This window comes from Mobula birostris, chromosome 9, assembly GCF_030028105.1.
Source record: "Mobula birostris isolate sMobBir1 chromosome 9, sMobBir1.hap1, whole genome shotgun sequence".
Lineage (NCBI taxonomy): Eukaryota > Metazoa > Chordata > Chondrichthyes > Myliobatiformes > Myliobatidae > Mobula > Mobula birostris.
In genome coordinates this window covers 145,710,668-145,731,557 of record NC_092378.1, presented here as the reverse complement: position 1 = coordinate 145,731,557, position 20,890 = coordinate 145,710,668, and the positions used below count along the sequence as shown (strand labels likewise).

At 41.0% G+C, this 20,890-nt stretch overlaps 1 protein-coding gene across 5 annotated transcripts in view; it reads left to right on the top strand.

Annotated features, from left to right (window-relative positions):
- The window catches only part of traf7 (TNF receptor-associated factor 7), a 118,542-nt gene extending 97,887 nt beyond the window's left edge, over nucleotides 1-20,655 (top strand). For all 5 annotated transcript variants that reach the window (XM_072269055.1, XM_072269056.1, XM_072269057.1 and 2 more), the window contains 7 exons: nucleotides 1,430-1,469; nucleotides 2,923-3,039; nucleotides 4,201-4,323; nucleotides 10,995-11,114; nucleotides 12,508-12,639; nucleotides 14,676-14,795; nucleotides 15,825-20,655. In XM_072269055.1, coding sequence (XP_072125156.1) covers nucleotides 1,430-1,469; nucleotides 2,923-3,039; nucleotides 4,201-4,323; nucleotides 10,995-11,114; nucleotides 12,508-12,639; nucleotides 14,676-14,795; nucleotides 15,825-15,839 — 667 coding nt within the window. In that variant the 3' untranslated portion in view covers nucleotides 15,840-20,655. The remainder of the gene's footprint in view (nucleotides 1-1,429; nucleotides 1,470-2,922; nucleotides 3,040-4,200; nucleotides 4,324-10,994; nucleotides 11,115-12,507; nucleotides 12,640-14,675; nucleotides 14,796-15,824) is intronic.
- The last annotated feature ends 235 nt before the right edge of the window (nucleotides 20,656-20,890 follow it).

Genomic DNA, 20,890 nt, shown 5'->3' with positions numbered 1-20,890 from the left:
CTCTTTTGTTCTATTTATTTATTTATTCACTTTTTGTTGTGAAGAAGAAGAAGAAAGCCCTTAACTCCGAATGGAGTCGTCGGGACGCTGTCATGATGGCATTTTTTTTTTTATCAGGCTTTCTTATCTTTACGAGGCCGAGTTACTAGCTCGATGCTCAACCCAGCACGGATGGAAAGTGTGCAAGGGAGCCGGCTGGATTCGAACTCTGGAGCCTTCGCTCCGAAGTCCGGCGCTGATGCCACTATGCCACCAGCCGGCTCACTTTTTGTTGTGATTTATAGTAATTTTTTGTCTTGAACTGTAATGCTGCTAATAAAAACAAACTTCATGACATATGTCAGTGATAATAAACCTGATTTTGATTCTAATATCTAGTACTTGATGAGATCAGCTTGCTCTAATTGGAAAATAGGAAGACCAAAATAACCAGTTGTCTTGCTTTCACTCATCTCTTCCCGAATGCCTCATGCATGACTTTGTTATCTAGAGTTTAGACCGTTCTGATGTTCACCAGAGAGCCTCAACTCTGTAAACATTAATTTAACCCTAACTCTGTTTACTGTACTGCAATTTAAACACAAGACCCTTACAGTAATTGCTCTGTTCCTTTGGACCTCCATTGGCTCCTGATCTGGCTAAACCTCAGTCTTAGAATTACTAATTTTGTTTTCATATCGATGGACGATATAGCTCCTCTTCTCTTTCTAGCTTCATCAGAGTCGGAACCAGATCGGATTTATTAAAATTAGCATGAAATTTGTTTTTTATCAGCAGCAGAACAGTGCAAAGACATCAAGTTCCTACAGATAAATTCTGCAAAAAAAAACATAGAACGGTACAACATAGTACAGGCCCTTTGTCTCATGATCTTGTGCCCACTAAAGGAGAGAAAAATTAACAAGGTAGTGTTCATTGCTTCATGAACTATTCAGAAGTTTGATGGCAGAGGGGAAGGAGCTGTTTATGAATCATTGAGTATGAGCTTTCAAGCTCCCGTACCTCCTCCCCGATGGTAGTAACGAGAAGTGGGCAAGTCCAGGATGGCGAGGGTCCTTAGTGGATGCCACCTTCTTGATGTCCCATCTCTTGAAGATGTCCTCAGGGTTGTGTCTGTGATGGAGCTGGAGGAGTCTACAACCCAACAAATCTCTGAGTGGCTGAATTCTTCCTTTTGTTCAAGTTTTGTCAACCACATCCCCAGGAGTCTGGGCTTGCACTGTTAAATTTCTCTCTAAGCCATTCTATAACTTCAAAACACTCCTGAAAATCTGTTACTTTGGTCCAATTTTGGACATTTTTATAATACCTCCTAATTTGGCTAGATGTCAAGTTCCATTTAATTATGCTTGGGATGTTTTTACTATGTTACAACCACTGCAACACTTTAAGTATAACTTAAGTGCACCCTTTTAATGTTTATCTATAGGAACAAGTTGTACAGTGGCTCTGCAGACTGCACAATAATTGTAAGTATGCTAATCATTTGGAAATCCGTGTAAAGTTATTTAGAAACTTGTGTAGTCTGGGGAGGTTGATAACAGAATTTCGAATGGAAATCCAGAAATGGAAGTTCCATGGTTAAAGCCCAGAGACTGGAGTCCTGGAACCCTGCTCTGGTGTTGGAAAACTGTTGGACCTCAATCACCAAAGCAAATCAGCATTAATCTGAGGCCAAATCATTGGAACTGTGTTTTGCACCTTGGTCCTAGAGTAACACGGTTTTGTTTGCTGATATTAATGTATGGGTTGAATGACAATTAAACAAGTTTGAGCTTGTTCCACTGTGTGGGTGGGTGGGAGGGCGGAAAGGGTCTTGATCTTTTTCTGTTGTTTTGTTGCTTGTTGTGTTTCTGTTTTGTTGAGTTCTGTGTTGTTCTGCTGAGTATTGAGGGCCTGCTATGTTGGAGCCAGAATGTGTGCCTTGCAGGCTGCCCCCAGCACATCTTTGGGTCATGTTGGTTGTTAACACAAACGACACATTTCACTGTCTGTGTCAGTATACATGTGATTAGTCAGCGGTCCCCAACCACCGGGCCGCAAAGCATGTGTTACCGGGTCGCGAGGAAATGATATGAGTCAGCTGCACCTTTCCTCATTTCCTGTCACGCACTGTTGAACTTGAACGTAGGGTTGCCAACTGTCCTGTATTTGCTGGGACATCCCGTATATTGGCTAAATTGGTTTTTCCCATACAGGACCGCCTTTGTCCCGTATTTCCCCCGCTAAGGTAGAGCGTTCCTATGAAACCTTTCGTGCCAAAATGGCGTAAAACGAAGAAGCAATTTATATGGGAAAAATTTTTGAGCCAAAAAATAACCTACCAAATCATACCAAATAACACATAAAACCTAAAATAACACTAACATATAGTAAAAGCAGGAATGATATCATAAATACACAGCCTATATAAGGTAGAAATAATGTATGTACAGTGTAGTTGGGAAGATTAAGCCAAAACCGATTTGTGGGAAAAAGAATCAGCATGTACGCGCGTGCGCACACAGGTGCCTGCGCAAGGCTTCATGGTCATGGTAGTCTTTATGGAGTAAACACAAATGTCCCGGGATTTGACTGCTACGTTTATCCCTTATTTGGGAGTGAGAAAATTGGCAACCCTAACTGTAAGAGACATATTGAGGTGAGTTTAACCCTACTTGAACACCCCCCCCCCCCCCACCCCCGGTCGGCCGGTCCGCAAGAATATTGTCAATATCAAACCGGTCCGCGGTGCAAAAAAGGTTGTGGACCCTTGTGATAAGTAAGTGAATCTGAATCTAAAATATTTTCCATTGAGTGTATTTGTAAAAAAATATTAATTGTGTTCATCTTGGCAACGTCTTGTGCGTTTTGCTTTTGGGTTTGTTTGTGCAGTTGTGCATTCTCACCCATCAATACTGGTTCTTTGTTCATACTCCACAGGTCTGGGACGTTCCAGCTTTACAAAAAGTGAATACAATTAGGGCACATGACAATCCAGTATGTACGTTGGTATCGTCACAAAACATGCTTTTCAGTGGCTCACTTAAAGCAATTAAGGTAACAAATCAGTTGGAAAGCAGAAAGTAGCAACCTTGACATTTGTATGTTAATATCCTGAGGTACTGGCCATGGGGTTATTCATCACAGAAGCAGTCCATTCGGCCCGATTTGTCTATGCTGAAAATGAGTCAGTCCCATTTTCCTGCATTTAGCCCATATCCCGCTACCTGTCTACGTATCTGTCCAAATGTCTTTTATGTGTCTGGGTGGCGGGGTAGAGATGCTTTTCTGCCAAAAGAGGTGTAAGGCGCTCCTTCCCTCTGCTAGCCTGCAGGTCACCCTTGGGCAAGGTGTAACACCTGCTTAGCTTCTCAATCAGGGTCACGTGAAGCCATAGGAGCAGGTGGTGGATGATCATATCTGGATGCATATCACGGTCCTGGTAATACGATCACTGACACCAGGCAGACCGTCTCTGAAGAGCATTGATAATAGCTGGGGTGACCCATCTTGTAAAGGCACTGCCCAGAAGAAGGCAATGGCAAGCCACCTCTATTGAAAAATTTGCCAGGAACAATAATGGTCATGAGAGATGGAAGACCATGATTGCCGACATTGTACGGTATGGCACATGATGACGATGATGAATTTTAGCCATCTTTACCACTTCTTCTGGCATATCATTTCCTATACCATCCTATGGAAATGTTGCCCCCTCAGGTCCCTTTAAACCATTCCTCTTTCACTTTAAACATATGCCCTCTAGGTTTTGGACATCTACTTTGGGGAAAGAACTTATTTATCTTATCTATGCCTTTCTTGATTTTACAAACCTGTATAACAGAGGTTCCCAGCCTGGAGTCTATGGACCCCCTCAGTTAACGGTAGGGGTCCATGGCATAAAAACAGTTGGGAACCCCTGATCTATAAGATCACCCTACCTGAGTTCAAATCCGACCAAGGCAGCCATAGAATTTCAATTGTTCATTAATGATGAAATAAAAAGTTATTATCATGATTACTGCACATATTCAGTGAGTTCTCCAATACGCTACAACTAATAAAAACTGCTGTAATTACTCATTCTGGCCTATCATTATCATGTATTTTTATGTTATAATTCGTTACCCCTGTAATCTTGTATGAATCAATGCTATATATAATAGATGCTACAAACCAGTGCTCCATTCTAATCATTCTGTTTTAATCTTTCTGAAGGTTTGGGACATTGTAGGCACAGATCTAAATCTGAAGAAGGAACTCACTGGTTTGAATCACTGGGTGCGTGCATTGGTTGCTTCTCAAAACCACCTTTATAGTGGATCCTACCAAACCATCAAGGTTAGAATGCCATTCCCATCATTATTGGTCATGTTACAGGTCTCCATTCCTTAGTAATCTCTGTTCACAAAGTCTGAAGGAAGCCAGTTAGCAAAGGACAATTAGATGAATAAATTTTGCTCTTGTGAGAACAATCAATGGGTAAACCTTGTAGAATATCAGCTTCTGATGAGATGTATAGGTTTCACAATCCACAGCTACTTTGGGTAGTTTAATAGACAATTAAATTTGAAACGTTGTTTGTTAATCAACCAAGAGTACAAGGCCCAATTTGCACTCAGTGGCCACTATATTAGGTACACATGTACACCTGCATGTTAATGCAAATGTCTAATTAGCCAATCATATGGCAGCAACTTAGTGGATAAAAGCATGCAGACGTGGTCAAGAGGTTCTTTTGCTGTTCAGACCAAACATCAGAATGGGGAAGAAATGTGATCTAAGAGACTTTGACGGTGGACTGATAGTTGGTGCCAGAAGGGATGGTTTGAGTATCTCAGAAACTGCTGATCCTCTAGGAAGTTCAATCAAAACATTCTCTAGAGTTTACAGAGAATCGTGCAAAAAAACAAAAAACATCCAATGAGCGCGCAAGTTCTGTGGGTTAAAAAGCCTTGTTAAGAGAGAGGTCAAACTAATTCAAGCTGACAGGAACGTGACATTAACTCAAATAACGAATTACAACAGTGGTGTGCAGAAGAGCATCTCTGAATGCACAACATGGCAAACTTTGAGGTGGATGGGCTACAGCAGCAGAAGACCATGAACATACACTCAGTGGCCACTTTATTAGGTACAGGAGGTACACTAGCCATTGAGTGTATGAGTTGCAGTATTCTCTTTTGTAATATTATAAATGAAATTTCCATATTTCAGAATAATAGCTCCAAACTGGTTTAGGAAAATATACCATATACTATAACTAATGAACAATCTGAGGAACTCAGTGAGTCAAGCAGCATCTGTGGGAGGAAAAGAATTGTCAGTGTTTCCGATCGAAACCCTGCATTAGAACTCTTGGTTTCTTAGTTTCCCATTTACTAGAAGGAAAGTAACACATGGAAAATGCTGGAAGAAGTCAGCAAGTTAGGCTGCAGGTCAGACCCTTCACGAGGACTCGTGACAGAGGGTCCTAATGCATAGTCTTGGCCCGAAACGTCGACTGTTTCTTTCTTTCCATAGATGCTGCCTGACCTGCTGTGTTCTTCCAGCATCGTGTCTGTGTTACTCTGGACCTCCAGCATCTACAAAATTTCTTTTGCCTGGAATGAAAGTGCCCAAATTTTCAGGAAATTTCTTGGGAAATTATAACTATTAAAAAATTTAAATTGTACAATATCTGTGCACTTTATATATCAACTTTTACATTGAGAATTTTAGATTATTGTACATATGTATACATCCAGCCAGCTGGTTATGTAATGACATCCACAGTAGACTTCGAGGCGACTGGTCCCAGGTTCAAATCCAGCTGGCTCCTTGCACGCTTTCCATCCGTGCTGGGCTGAACGTTGAGCCATCATTTCAGCCTCACAAAAAAAAACAGGCAAAATGCTAAAGAAACTGCAAGGTTGCCACCCAATGCACCACAAGGCACAGAAAAAAACCAACATGTTATAGGGAACAATATACAACTATTAATTTTTCCATTGGACCATACAGACAGAAAATTGGCCTTGTTTGTACATTTTTTGGAGAGTTATCTACATGTAAAACTCTCTGTACAACTCTTTCTCAAGCAGCCGTTTTTTAACATCAACGAAGTTTAATGTTATGCTTATAAATCCAGATAGTTTCTCAGTATCTATGGTAACAAATGTATAACCTTTAACAGATGTGGCACGACTCACTTGTTTTCAGTAGGAGGAGATAGGTCCCCTCAGCAAATTACAATCTTAAAGGGCTTCCTGCTGCTCTGAATTAGATAGAAAGAAACCCTTGTAACAAAAGATCCGTCTCTCAGATAGATTGCCTTTAGTTCTGATTGTGATGCACAACCTGTAAAAAAAAATAAAATAAAATAAATAAATCCTTCCTTGATTAGTCATCCCATCGACCATTCAAATCATTAGTCCTATGTGCAATGTACAATATGTTCTCTGAGGATACGGAATTGGAATGAGAAGAGTTGGGTGTCCAGTCCTGATGCTGGATTTCAGAATCAGAATCAGGTTAATACCACTGACCTATGTCATGACACTAGTTGTTTCGTGGCATTGCAGTGTAATACGTAAAATAATTATGTGAGTGAGAATAAAAAATAAAGAAATAGTACAAAAGACCATTCACAAATCTGATGGTATTGTCATCTCTTATTTAATATTCTGGATAGTCATAGTCATAGTCATACCTTATTGATCCCGGGGGAAATTGGTTTTCGTTACAGTTGCACCATAAATAATAGTAATAGAACCATAAATAGTTAAATAGTAATATGTAAATTATGCCAGTAAATTATGAAATAAGTCCAGGACCAGCCTATCGGCTCAGGGTGTCTGACCCTCCAAGGGAGGAGTTGTAAAGTTTGATGGTCACAGGCAGGAATGACTTCCTATGACGCTCCGTGCTGCATCTCGGTGGAATGAGTCTCTGGCTGAATGTGCTCCTGTGCCCAACCAGTCCATTATGTAGTGGATGGGAGACATTGACCAAGATGGCATGCAACTTGGACAGCATCCTCTTTTCAGACACGACCGTCAGAGAGCCCAGTTCCATCCCCACAACATCACTGGCCTTACGAATGAGTTTGTTGATTCTGTTGGTGTCTGCTACCCTCAGCCTGCTGCCCCAGCACACAACAGCAAACATGATAGCACTGGCCACCACAGACTCGTAGAACATCCTCAGCATCGTCCAGCAGATGCTAAAGGACCTCAGTCTCCTCAGGAAATAGAGACAGCTCTGACCCTTCTTGTAGATGTCTGGCATAATATCCTTTGTGACATAAAGTAGTCTTATTACACTTGCTGTTAATTCAGTACCGGGTTTATTATCACTGATATGTGTCATGAAATTTGTTTTTCGATGTGGCAGCAGTATAGTACAAAACATTTAAAAAAACTATAAGCTACGATAATAAATAAATAGTGCAAAAGAGGACTAGTAGGGGGTGCTCATGGGTTCTTGGACCATTCAGAAATCCGGTGGTGGAGGGGAAGAAGCTGTTCCTAGAACATTGTTTGCATGTCTTCAGGCCCCTGTCGTAGTAACAAGAAGAGGGCATGGCCCTTGTGGTAAAGGTCCTTAACGATGGATGCTACCCACTGAGGCACTGCCTTCTGAAGATATTCTCATAGGGGGGGAGAGTTGTGCATTTGATGGTGCTGGCTGAGATTGCTAACATCTGCGGCTTCTTTTGATCTGTGTATTGGAGCCTCCATGTCAGGCGTTGATGCAACCAGACCATGGTACACCTGTTGAAATTAGTTAGAGGCTTTGGTGGTATATCAAATCCCCTCAAACTCTGAATGAAGTATAGTCACTGATGTGGCTTCTTCAACCTGAATTATCAACAATTCCTCCTCCCGTCACCACCGCATGGACGCTGCTCAACTTGCTCAGTTCGTCCAGCAGATTATTTGCTGTTCCAAATACCAGCATCTGCAATCTCTTCTGTCTCCTCTTGCTTTAGTATGCATTGTGTTATCGAGCTTATTATGTAATGGCTGAAGTAGACCCTTTACATTGGACTTCTCAAAATAATTAAATACTATTCATTAATACACTGGAAATATTTAACTGGTAGTCTTTTATCTCCCAAAATAATTTGCATATCCTATTATCCCTTGTAATTATTTCCTCAAGGTCAAATCAAAGTCTAATTCTTAAATGTGTGCCCCCAAAATAAACTTCAGTTGTTTAAGTGGCATGTATATTGATTTCTCCTTCTGAATCAAAAAAAATTCCCTCCCTCCACCTTCCGTTCCCCATTCTAGCCTTTTACCTCTCCACACCTGCCCATCATTTCCCCCTTGCTCTGCTCCTTCTTGATTTCTCATATGGTCCACTCTCCTCTCCAATCAGCTTCCTTTCTCTCTAGCCCTTTATCTGTCCTACCCACCTGGCTTCACCAATTACCTTATAGCTATCCACCTTCTTTTTATTCTGATGTCTTTCCTCTTCCTTCTCAGTCCTGAAGAAGGGTCTTGGCCTGAAATGTTGACTGTTTATTCGTTTTCATAGATGCTTCCTGACCTGCTGAGTTCCTCCAGCATTTTGTGTGTGTTGCTTTAGTTGTTTAAAGGCCTGATTTTTTTTTTTAACAAATGCTTTTAACTTGATTGGAGGAATGTGTTGCAGAGATATTAGAGGGAGGTTTCTTTAACACGTAAGATATAGGAGAAGAATTAGGCCATTTGGCCTATCAAGGCTGCTGCACTATTTCACCATGGCTGAACTAATTTTCCTCTCAGCTCCAATCTCTAAAGATAAGGGACCCAAAACTGCTCACAATGTTTTAGTGATGCCTCACCAGTGTTTTATAAAGTCTCAATGTTACATCCTTGCTTTTATATTCTAGTCCTCTTGAAATGAATGCTAATATTGCATTTGCCTTCCTCACCACTGACTCAACCTGCAAATTAACCTTTAGGGAATCCCGCATAAGGATTCCCTAGTTCCTTTGCACCTCAGTTTTTTGTATTTCCTCTCCACTTAGAAAATAACAACCCTTTCAATTCTTCTACCAAAGTGCATGACCATACACTTCCCTTCACTGTATTCCATCTGCCGTTTCTTTGCCCATTCTCCTAATCTGTCTGAGTTCTCTACTTCCTCAAAACTACCTGCCCCTCTACCTATCTTCATATTGTCTGCAATCTTTGCAACAAAGCCATCAATTCCATCATCCAAATCATTGCCATATAACATGAACAGAATTGGTCCCAACACAGACCCCTGTGGAACACCATTACTCACCAGCAGCCAGCCAGAAAAGGCTCCCTTTATTCCCACTCTTGCCTCCTGCCAATCAGCCACTGCTTTATCCATGTTAGAATCTTTCCTGAAATACCATGGGCTTGTAGCTTGTTAAGCAGCCTCATGTGTGGCCTTGTCAAAGACTTTATGAAAATCCAAGTACACAACATCAACTGATTCTCCTTTGTCTATCCTGCTTGTTAATTCTTCAAATAATTCCAACAGATTTGTCAGGTAACATTTTCCCTTGAGGAAATTATTCTCACTATGGCCTATTTTATTATGTACTTCTAAGTACCCTGCGACCTCATCCTTAATAATCGGCTCCAAATCTTCCCAACCACTGAGGTCAGACTAACTGGCCTGTTGTTTTCTTTCTTCTGCCTCTCTCCCTACTTGAAGAATGGAGTGACATTTGCAATTTTCCAGCCTTCTAGAATCATTCCAGAATCTAGTCATTCTTGAAAGATCATTGCTAATGCCTCCATAGTCTCTTCAGCAACCTCTTTCAGAACACTGGGATTACATCATTTGGTCCAGGTGATTTATCTACCTTCAGACCTTTCAGTTTCCCAAGAACCTTCTCTCTGTTATGGTGACTTGGTACACATCATGACCCCTGACATGTGGAAATTCCATCATACTGCTAGTGTCTTCCAGTGAAGATGGATGCAAATTACTTATACAATTTGTCTGCCATTTAGTTGTCCCCCATTACTACCTCTCCAGCATTGTTTTTTTTGTGGTCCAATATCCACTCTTGCCTCTCTTTTACCTTTTACATATCTGAAGAAACTTTTAGTATCCTGTTTAATATTATTGGCTAGTTTACTTTCATATTCCTTCTTTACCTTCTTAGTGACTTTTTTAGTTGCCTTCTGCTGGTTTTTAAAAGCTTCCCAATCTTCTAACTTTCCACTTGTTTTTGCTCTATTATATACCCTGTCTTTGGCTTTTATGTTGGCTTTGACTTCTCTTGCTAACCATGGTTGTGTCATTTTTCCTTTAGAATACTTGTTCCTCTTTGGGATGTATACATCCTGTGCCTTCTGAATTGTTTCCAGAAACTCCAGCCATTGCTGTTCTGTCATCATCCCTGCCAGTGTTCTTTACCAGTCAATTCTGGCCAATTTTTTTCTCATGGCTCTGTAATTCCCTTTACTCCAGTGTAATACTGATGCATCTGACTCCTTCTCAGCTTTCAGGGTGAATTAAATCATATTATGGTCACTTGCCCCTAAAGGTTCTTTTACCTTAAGCTCTCTAATCAATTCAGGTTCATTGCACAGCACCCAATCCAGAATAAGTAATCCTCTAGTGGGCTCAACCACGAGCTGCTCTAAAACACCATCTTGTAGGCAGTCTAGAAACTCCCCCTCCTGGAATACAGAACCAACCTGATTTTTCCCAATCTACCTGCATATTGATGTCCCCCATGACTATTGTAAAATTGCCCTTTTGGTGTGCATTTTCTATCTCCTATTGTAATTTGTAAGCCAGGACCTAACGCAGAGCATAGTTAGTGCGTGAAACGCACTGCTGGGAGTGGTGGTAGAGGCAGATACATACAGACATGTAAGAGACTTTAAGCCCTCCATTTTTCTTTCATCCATGTGCCTACGTGGGAGGGAATGTTTAGATTGATCTTGGAGCAGGTTAAAAGTTGGCACAAAATTGTGGGCCAAATGGCCTGTACAGTACTGTTCTTTGTTCTATGTTCTCAACTATAATGATGGTTTGGGTTTTGTCTGCAGATCTGGGACATAAGAACTCTGGAATGTGTGCACGTATTACAGACCTCTGGAGGGAGTGTTTATTCTATTGCAGTTACTAATCACCACATTGTGTGTGGGACGTATGAAAACCTCATCCATGTAAGTAGTTCCTCTCCAAAGAGAGCATCTGTAATAACACGCTTTCCAGAAGTCAGTGATAGGCATGTTACAATTACCAAAGGAACGCAGCTTTTTTTAAAATGCTGGCATCTCTCTTCTCCCCCCCCCCCACCCACCCACCCCACCTTCCTTTTCAGTTCTGAAGAAGGGTCTCTGCCCGAAACGCCAACTATTTATTCATTTCTGTAAATGCCCTCTGACCTGCTAAGTTCTTCTAGCATTTTGTGTGTGATGTTCTGGATTTCCAGTACCTGCAGACTTTCTTGTGTTTACTCTTGGGTGCTACCTTTCAGATGAGCCATTACAATTTAATGATTCCATTTTAATATTCTCCATTCTCAGGCTAACGTAAGAGACCCAATTTTGGGAAAAGAGACCCAGGCTCATCTTCTTATTCCAACACTAGCCTTTACAGACCTCATCACTAGATCAGTCTGGTCACTGTTTGCTCAACTTTTCTGTGCACAAGTTCTGCTATGTTTCCTGTATTACACTAGCGATTGCACCTAAAGGCATTTCATTGGGGCTGATGTACAAACAGAAAATGGTTCAAATTCTCAGCTGGTCAGGCAGCATCTGCGCAGGTGGGAACAGAGTTAACTTTCACCAGAGCTGATCTAACCAGTTTTGAGAAAAGGACATTAATCAGAAATATTAATTCTGTTTTTGTACCTCCTAAGATGCTGTATGATTTGCTGAGAATTTCCCGTGCTTTTGCCTTAATTTCAGATTTCCAGACTGTAATACCTTGCCTTTCTTTTCTCATTGAGTGTCTCATTTTCTTAGACTTTCTCTGACCTCATGATGATTTTGCACTTTATTATTTACATGAATTGGACTTTCTCTGTAGCTTTTACTTTGTTGTTGTTTTACCATGTTCTACCCCAATGCAATGATCTGATCTGTATGTACAGTATGCAAGACAAGCTTTTCGCTGTATTGTGTTACATTTGACAATAATAAACTAATTCAAATAATAATTCAACGTAATAGAATGACATTCGGCCCATCGGGTTTATATTACCTGTCAGATCAATCTCAATGCCCCATTGATTTCCCTGTCAGCTGTTTTTCTTCACTCTCTCTCTTTTTCATGCCCACCAATACCCTGATTACCCCACCACCCTGGGTAATTTACAGTGGCAACTTAACTGACTCTCCGGCGTGTCTTTGGGATGCAGGAGGTATGGGAGTGCCGCACGGAGACGGGGAGAATATTCAAACTCCACACAGTCGGCGAGGGAGGTCAGGACTGAATACGGGCTGTTGCTGCCATAAATCAGCGGCACTACCTGCTGCACTACTCTGGGATGTTCTGAGGCTTTGAAATGACGAAATAAATGCAACTATTTTTCATCTTTATTCCTTCAAGGTATGGGACATAGAATCTAAAGAACAGGTTCGAACTCTGACTGGCCACGTTGGGACTGTATACGCCTTGGCTGTGATTTCAACACCAGATCAGACTAAAGTCTTCAGTGCATCCTATGACCGATCACTCAGAGTAAGTTATGGCACACGTAGGAAATTGTTTAATATTGGAAATTTATTACTTTGTTCCCGTTTGTTTTCAGTTTTATGAAACAATTATCAACTTAATAAACAGCCTGCCAGACTGGGTAACAACTACCCCCAGGCTTTAAAACTAATGAATACCCTGCCCCTACCGCAGTTCCATCACTAGGACAATGAGCTGTTTACTGTTTTCCTGTGCTGCGCACTTCACATGCATTTTGAGTTATATTTTATTGGCTTATTTTTGGTGATTTTTATGTGCCGTGTGTCATATAAGTATTGATGGTACACTGTGGTGCAGAGGAACGTTTCATTTGGTTGTATACATGTACAGTCAGATGACTATAAACTTGAACCTGTATACAATTGGTTTTACTCCGCTTAATAATCACACCATGTGGTAAAGAATATAATAAGGCCATAAGTTGTAGGAGGAGAATTAGGCCATTCTGCCCATCAGGTCTACCCCATCATGCAATCCTGGCTCTTTTTCTTTCAACCCCATTCTCTGACCTTCTCCCTGTAACCTTTAACCCCAATGCCAATCAAGAACCTGTCAATCTCTGCTTTAAATACATTCAATGACTTGACCTTCACAGACCTTCTGTGGAAACGATTTCCACAGATTCACCACTTTCCAACTGAAGAAATTCCTCCTCATCTTGGTTATAAAGGGACGTCCCTTTATTCTGAGGCTCTGCCCTCTGATCCTGGGCGCTCTTCCTAGTGGAAAAATCCTCTCCACATCCATTCTACCCAGGTCTTTCAGTATTCGGTAGGTTTTAACGAGATCCTTCCCCTTTATCCTTCTGAACTACGTTGAGTATGGGCCCAGAGACACCAAACATTTCTCACATGTTAGCCCTTTCAGTCCTTGAATTATTATTGTGAACCTCCTCTGAACTTTCTCCAGGGCCAGTACATCCTTCCTCAGATATGGGGCCCAAAACTGCACACTGTATTTCAAATACTATCTGACCAATACTTGCAAAAACTCAGCAGTACATCCTTGCGCTTATTCTCTAGTCCCCTCAAGGATTGGACCAATTCCTGGGTTAGTGGAACTGACATGTCAGGAGAAACTGGGTCAGTTAGACTTATATTCACTGGAATTTAAAATAATAAATCTTGTAGAAATTTAGTCATTTAAGTCAGATCAAAATGAGAAGAAATTTCTCTGTGATAAATCTCTCTAGAGGCGATAATTCTCTAGACTCCTGTACCTAATTAGGTTCTTCTTGTACCTAATAAAGTGGCCACTGAGTGTATGTTCATGGTCGTCTGCTGCTGGAGCCCATCCACTTCAAGGTTCAATGTGTCGTGCATCCGGCACACCACTGTTGCATTGAGTTACTGTTGCCCTCCTGTCAACTTGAACTGGTCAGGCCTTTCTCCTCTTACCTCTCTCATTAACGAGGTGTTTCCGCCCACAAAACTGCCACTCATTGGATGTTCTTTGTTTTCACACCATTCTCTGTAAACTCTAGACACAGTTGTGCATGAAATTATTATGGTTTTTTTTGTTTTAGTTAGTAGGGGTTCTTTTTTCCTTTCTTTTTTCCAAAAAAAGTAGCTTTAACATTTTGTTTTTTTTATTATTATTGATATACTGTTTAGTTTGGTTGATAGTTTGACTCTTATTTTACATATGGATATGTTGCCTTAATTACCTTGATGTATTTTTCTTTGTTGTTGATTTTCAATAATAATTAATAAAAAAGATTTAAAAATGAAAATGAAATTCCCAGGAGATCAGCAGTTTCTGAGATGATTCAAACCACCTGTCTGGCACCAACAATCATTTCACGGTCAAAGTCACTTAGATCATACTTTTTCCCGATTCTGATGTTTGGTCTGAACAACAACTGAACCTCTAGACCGTGTCTGGATGTTGCTGCCACATGATTGGCTGATTAGATATTTGCATTAACAAGCAGGTATACAGGTGTACCTAATAAAGTGGCCACTGATTGTATAACTATTGCTGCTTCCAATATTCACGTTGTGGTTCTAATTCTGTTTTAGGTTTGGAGCATGGATAACATGATCTGTACACAGACCTTGCTCCGTCACCAGGGCAGTGTCACCGCACTAGCTGTCTCCAGAGGACGTCTCTTCTCGGGGGCAGTGGACAGCACAGTTAAAGTAAGTGTTTTATTTTACAAAACCAAAAGGCAATCTTTAAGTATAAAGCACATCAGTGAGGATAGGAATACAAGCTCAGTGCATCCTCCTGAAACCCCACACGTACATTGCACTGGAGTTGCCAATACAATAGAAGGATTAGTCAAAGTCAAAGTAAATTTTATTATCAGAGTACACATAGGCCACCACGTACAATCCCGAGGTTCATTTTCCTGCGGGCATATACAGCAAATCTATAGAATAGTAACTATTGATCAGTGGAAGATCAGAGTGCAGAAGACAACAAACTCTGCAAATGCGAATATAAATAAATAGCAATAAATAATGAGAACATGAAATAACAAGATAAAGAGTTCTTAAGGTGAGATCATTGGTTGTGAGAACATCTCAACGAATGGGCAAATGAGCGTAGTTATCCCCTTTTGTTCAAGAGCCTGATGGTCGTGGGGTAGTAACTGTTCTTGAACCTGGTGGTGTGAGCCCTAAGTCTCTTGTACTTTCTACCTGATGGCAGCAGTGAGAGAAAAAGCATGGTTTGGGTGGTGAAGACCTCTGTTAATGGAAGCTGCTTTCCTTTGGCAGTGCTCAGTGGTTGGGAGGGCTTTCTCTGTGATGTACTGCGCTGAAGCCACGACTTTTCATAGGATCTTCCGTTCAAAGGGATTGGTGTTTCTATACAAGGCAGTGATACAGCTAGTTAATACATTCTCCACTGCACATTAGGTTTTATTTATCAGTATCTAGGATTGAATTATGAAGACATTTACTAAAATTCTTTAACACTAAAGATTCTGCAGATGCTGGAATCTGAAGAGCAATGTACAGAAAATACTGGAGGAATTCAGCAGGTTAGGCAGCATCTGTGGAAAGGAATAAACGATTGATGCTTTGGTTTGAGACCCTTCATCACTGTTTATTCCTATCCATAGATGCTACCTGATCTGCTGTGTTCTTCCAGCATTTTCTGTGTGTTACTGAAATCCTTTCTTTGCCAGGAACCCGCTAACATTTTCATTTTGTCCTTTCTAGGTGTGGACCTGTTAGGACCCAAGACTTTCTGAGTGGACTGCAACATTCGGTGTGGCTTCACTTTCTGATGTGGATGTTGCTGGAACAAAGGCAATGCCACCACTGGCTGGCGGCCACAATGCAATCTGTTCTAAGATTGCTGCCCGATCTGTTTTCATCGTCTTACCAGCATGTCGTGCTTTGTACAGAAAGGTGCTGCGTCCAGACCTACCATGGGGAATGTGACACGCTTGTATTGCCGGCTCACTAGAATTAACAACACCCTTAAGGGACTGATTGAAGGTGGTTTAGAAGCGTACAAAATGGTCAAGGGTGTGCACTGTTTTCAGGCCTTCATAATTATCACAGGGTTGAGATTTCTGAGTGTAACTGTATCGGTGCTTATAGGTGTAGAAGCCTAAAATCACCATGTTTCATGCCTGATGGTTCAGGACCACTCTGCACGTTTGAACATGAAAGTTGCTGGGAAGTGTTCTGCACCCCACTTCAAGTGTGATCAGTGACAGCGACGTTGAAGGCAGCTGCAATCTGCATTCGCCTTACCGTCCCTGCACGTTATGCCGTGCTGTCTGAAGTACATCCCCACAGGAGCGCTACTTCATGAGCCGCAGGCAGGTGGGATCTTCGACCCACGTATTAGCCAACCTTGATTTGATCCGTGTTTACTTTCACAAGAACAATTTGTATTATAGCAAGCCAGGAAGATCATTGAAGCTGTGATCCCTTTCCCTTCTAAAGACAAATTGCCACGAAACAGCTGTAACGAGGTACGATTTCTCCATCACTGCTTCCTCACTTGGCAAATCCAGTATTCCAAAACTCATCCCTTTGCCAATGTTTTAGCAGCTGGGACATATAGCGACAATTTCACATTGAAAGGAATATCTACTTGCTGCTACACGCTCACTTCTGTTTTATAGTGATTTTATAAAAGATCTTTACATGATTGCTGTAAGAATGAAATTAGCAAGGCTTTAAAGTCAGGCTGCCTGCAGCAAGCTTCACAAACAATCAGTGTTGTGCAATTATTAATTTTGACAACTCCATATGTGGATTTTAATAGGATAATTAGATGTGAATAGGAAAATGGAATTGTCTGAAACTCCCATTCTGCTTCTTTGCGAAACTGAAAATCTACAAGGTTTTCCCTCCCCTCCCTTTATTCTGGCTTCCTCGTCCTTCCTTTCCAGTCCCGATGAAAGGTCTTGGCCTGAAACGTCGACTGTTCATTCCTCTCCGTAGACGCTGCCTGACCTGCTGAGTTCCCTCGGCATTTCATTAGGTCTTCCTCCCACTCGGCCTCCCTGCAAACTCATTGAGTAATGTACTGACCGATGCAGTACAGAGCCACAGAACCCGGGAAAGGTTGGGTCAGCCGGGGTCACAGAGATGTCTTCACCCCCCCACTCCCCCGCCACCCTATAAAGCTGAAATTCATCCAAGGTTCCCACTGTAGATTCATACCTAGTGACCTTCAGTATAAATCTGTGTGGGTGGATTTTAGGCTAAATGCACTTGTTCAAGAGATTAGACATCTGGATGCAAAGCTCACTAGTATTTCAATAAAGTCACGAACTTGAGAGAGGATACAACCAAAATTGTGGAAAAGGTTCCATTTTCTTTTCCTGTTGAGAGAGGATATGACCAAAATTGTAGAAATGCCCCCTCCATTGAGAGAGGATACGACCAAAAGTAAAGAAAAGGTTCAATTCCCACCCCCCCACCCCGATTGAGAGAGGATATGAGCAGAATTGTGGGAAAGGTTCCATTTTATCCCCCATGGACGCAGGCCATTGGAAATTACCAAAAAAAAAACTTTATGCAATGTCCACAAGGCAGTGGCTTTATTCCACTCAGGATAGCCCTGGAACTGAAGTACAATGTGACTTCAGTCTTCCTGAACAAACTTTGCCTTTTTGAGCACTCGAAACCTCTGCTGTTTACCGTTGGAATGCATGCACGTGGGTTTCCTCTGGGTGCTCCAGATTCCCCCCACAGTCCAAAGATGTACCAGTTAGTTGGTTAATTGGTCATTGTAAATGTCCTGTGATTAGGCGAGGGTTGAATAGGTGGGTTGCTGGGTGGTGCGGCTTGGTGGGCTGGAACAGTCTGTTGCATGCTGTATCTGTAAATAATATAAACAAATTCAGTTTACTAATAGTAAATCCGTACAGACTTGGTGATCCTTAAATACAGTATAACACCATCCGTTTAAATCTTCGTTTTTCTGACATGGGACATGATTTCTTTATTTACCTTTAATATTATTTAGAGATACAGTGTGAAACAGGTCCTTCCAGCCCAACAAGCTGCACTGCCTATTAAACCCTAGCCCAATCACGGGACAATCTACAATCACCAATTAACTTACTATCTGATAAACTTTACATTGTGGATGGAAACCGGATCACCCGCAGGAAACCCACGCGGTTCATGGGAAGGAAAGTACAGACTCCTTACGGAGGATGCCAGAATCAAACTCTGAACTCCAGCACCCGAGTTGTAATAGTGCAGCGCTAACAACACTATTTAAAAACTATAAACATACCCAGTCCAGAAATTAACCAATTCTATTTGTTCAGCTGCTCTCTGTTAATGTGCAAATCTAAATTGTTGGCTTCTGGGAGTTTGAATAAGGCTGATGTACATAGATTTACCCAAGAAAGGATCCACTTGCTACAAATGTAGTATATATTTGACTATATCTAATATCTCAATAGGAATCAATTATACAAGTATACTGTAGGTATCATGTGATTTGAGATTGTGAATGAAAATCGATATTCAATAACAAAATGATGGCTCTGGTATTGAATGAGTGTTAACTGTATACATGAGAATTACAGGTAGATATTTGTAGTTTACAACACAAGCATGCACTCAGCAGCCACGTTATTAGGTACAGGTGGGAATCCAGTATGGTGTTCTCTGCTCTAGCCCATCCACTTCAAGATTGGACATGTTGTGCGTACAGAGATGCTTTTCTACACACCATTGTTGTAACACATGGTTTTTTGTGTTACTGTCACCTTGAACCAGTATGGCCATTCTCTTTGGACCTCTCTCATTAACACTGCCTTTTTGCCCACAGAACTGCCACTCACTAGATTTTCTTTATTTTTCACACCATTTTCTGTAAACTCTAGAGACTGTTGTACATGAAAACCCCAGGGGATCGGCAGTTTCTGAGATACTCAAACCACCCCATCTGGCACCAACTGTCATTCCACAGTCAAAGTCGCATAGATCACATTCCTTATTTTGATGTTTGGTCTGAACAACTAAACTTCTTGACCATGTCTGCATGCTTTTATGTATTGAATTTAAAGTTCAAAGTAAATTTATTATCGAAGTGTGCGTACCATATACAACCTTGAGATTGATCTTCTTGCAGGCAGCCACAAAACAAAGAAACACAATAGAACCCACAAACAAATAATACACACATCAAAGGTCATCCAATGCCCAATTTGCAAAAGAAGAACAAATCATGCAAGTGATTTTAAAAAGGTAACCAAATAGTATGCAGAACATATACTGGAGAGCACGGGCATGGAGCCAGTTCAGTGCTGAGGCGAGTGCTGATTTGGCCACATGATAGGCTGATTAGATATTTGTATTAATGAGCAGGTGTACCTAATAAAGTGGCCACTGAGTGTGTGTTTCACACAGTGATTGAAAAATATCCACAGTGAGAGTATTTGGTTGAAATTAGCCTATTTAAAACATTTTTTTCTAATGAGATAAGTGCCTAATTTTTAGAGTCCATCTGTACCTGCATTTAGCTCGTAAACACCAGTCACTGCATTAGTCGTTCTGAATCTACCTGTTGAGTGAACAGGGACACACTGAGAAGTTCTCCTATGGACTGTTTTGAAAATGCGCTCTATTTGAGAGGAGTGGTCAGTTGATTTCCCCATTTAATTGTGTTGAATGTACAGGGTAACCACCAGTCCAAACCATATTCCTGTATGTGGGTTGCACCAATGTTCTGCAAGGATGTTGCAACTTGGTTGGTGCTGCACTTATTGAAGAAGGGCTGGTTTCATGTAGCTTCTCAAATTCTGCATTGCATGCATATACACACGTTTAGCATGGATGTATTTTATATTAAAACAGAGAACGTCTGTTTTAAATGCCTATTTTTAAAATCTTCAATGTTTTAAAGAATGACCAGTTGGAAAGACTGCAATGAAAAGCAAAGCGGAAAAGGGGCCGTGCATTTTGCATGCCTCATCTTGTTTTGTAGAACTATCCAGAAATGCCTTATTTGGTTTATTTTCAAGAGTTCAGTACTTGAAAGCCAGCAGAGTCTTAGCCCTGAGAAAAGTGGTTTGATCTGCTGTTTTATTTGGGACAGATACTATTGAAACTTCAATGTAAATTGTTGCCAACCGCATACCTGATCAAGACATGGGCTTCAATTTGCTGTTCCTATCCACTCTGATTCACTCTTCCACGGTCACCATTTTACCACAGAGCAGCTCTGTCCAAGCAAGACAGTGTGGCCAATCAGCGATGCATTAATCAAGGTGCCAATATAATCTGTGTACAGGACCCCTGTCTGCTGGACATGAGGCCAAGCCTCTGTCAGCCACTTCTGTTCATCTGTTCCTCTGCCTCCTCAAGCATGGTCTGGTACCCAACTAACCTAAAGAAGTAACCAAAGCTCCTTTCAGCCATTTTGCACCTATATTGTGTTGAAAAGATTGTGAAACTGATGTGTTATGTGACTGTAGATTTTTATTATTTTGTTAAAAGTATTTACAATAATAAATCATCCTCTCTACTCTGTGTTTAAAGTTCAAAAGTTCAAAGTAAATTTATTATCAAAGTACATATAACCTCGGATTTATTTTCTTGTGGGCATTCACAGTAAGTGCAAAGAAACACAACAGACACGATGAAAAACTGCACACACACTGACAAACGACTAATGTGCAAAGACAACCATTTGTGTAAATACACTAAAGTAAAACCAAAATAATAAAATATTGAGAAATAAATACTGAATAACAATAAACACAGAGGTGCAGTGGGACTTAGGAGTCCTTGTGCAAGATTCT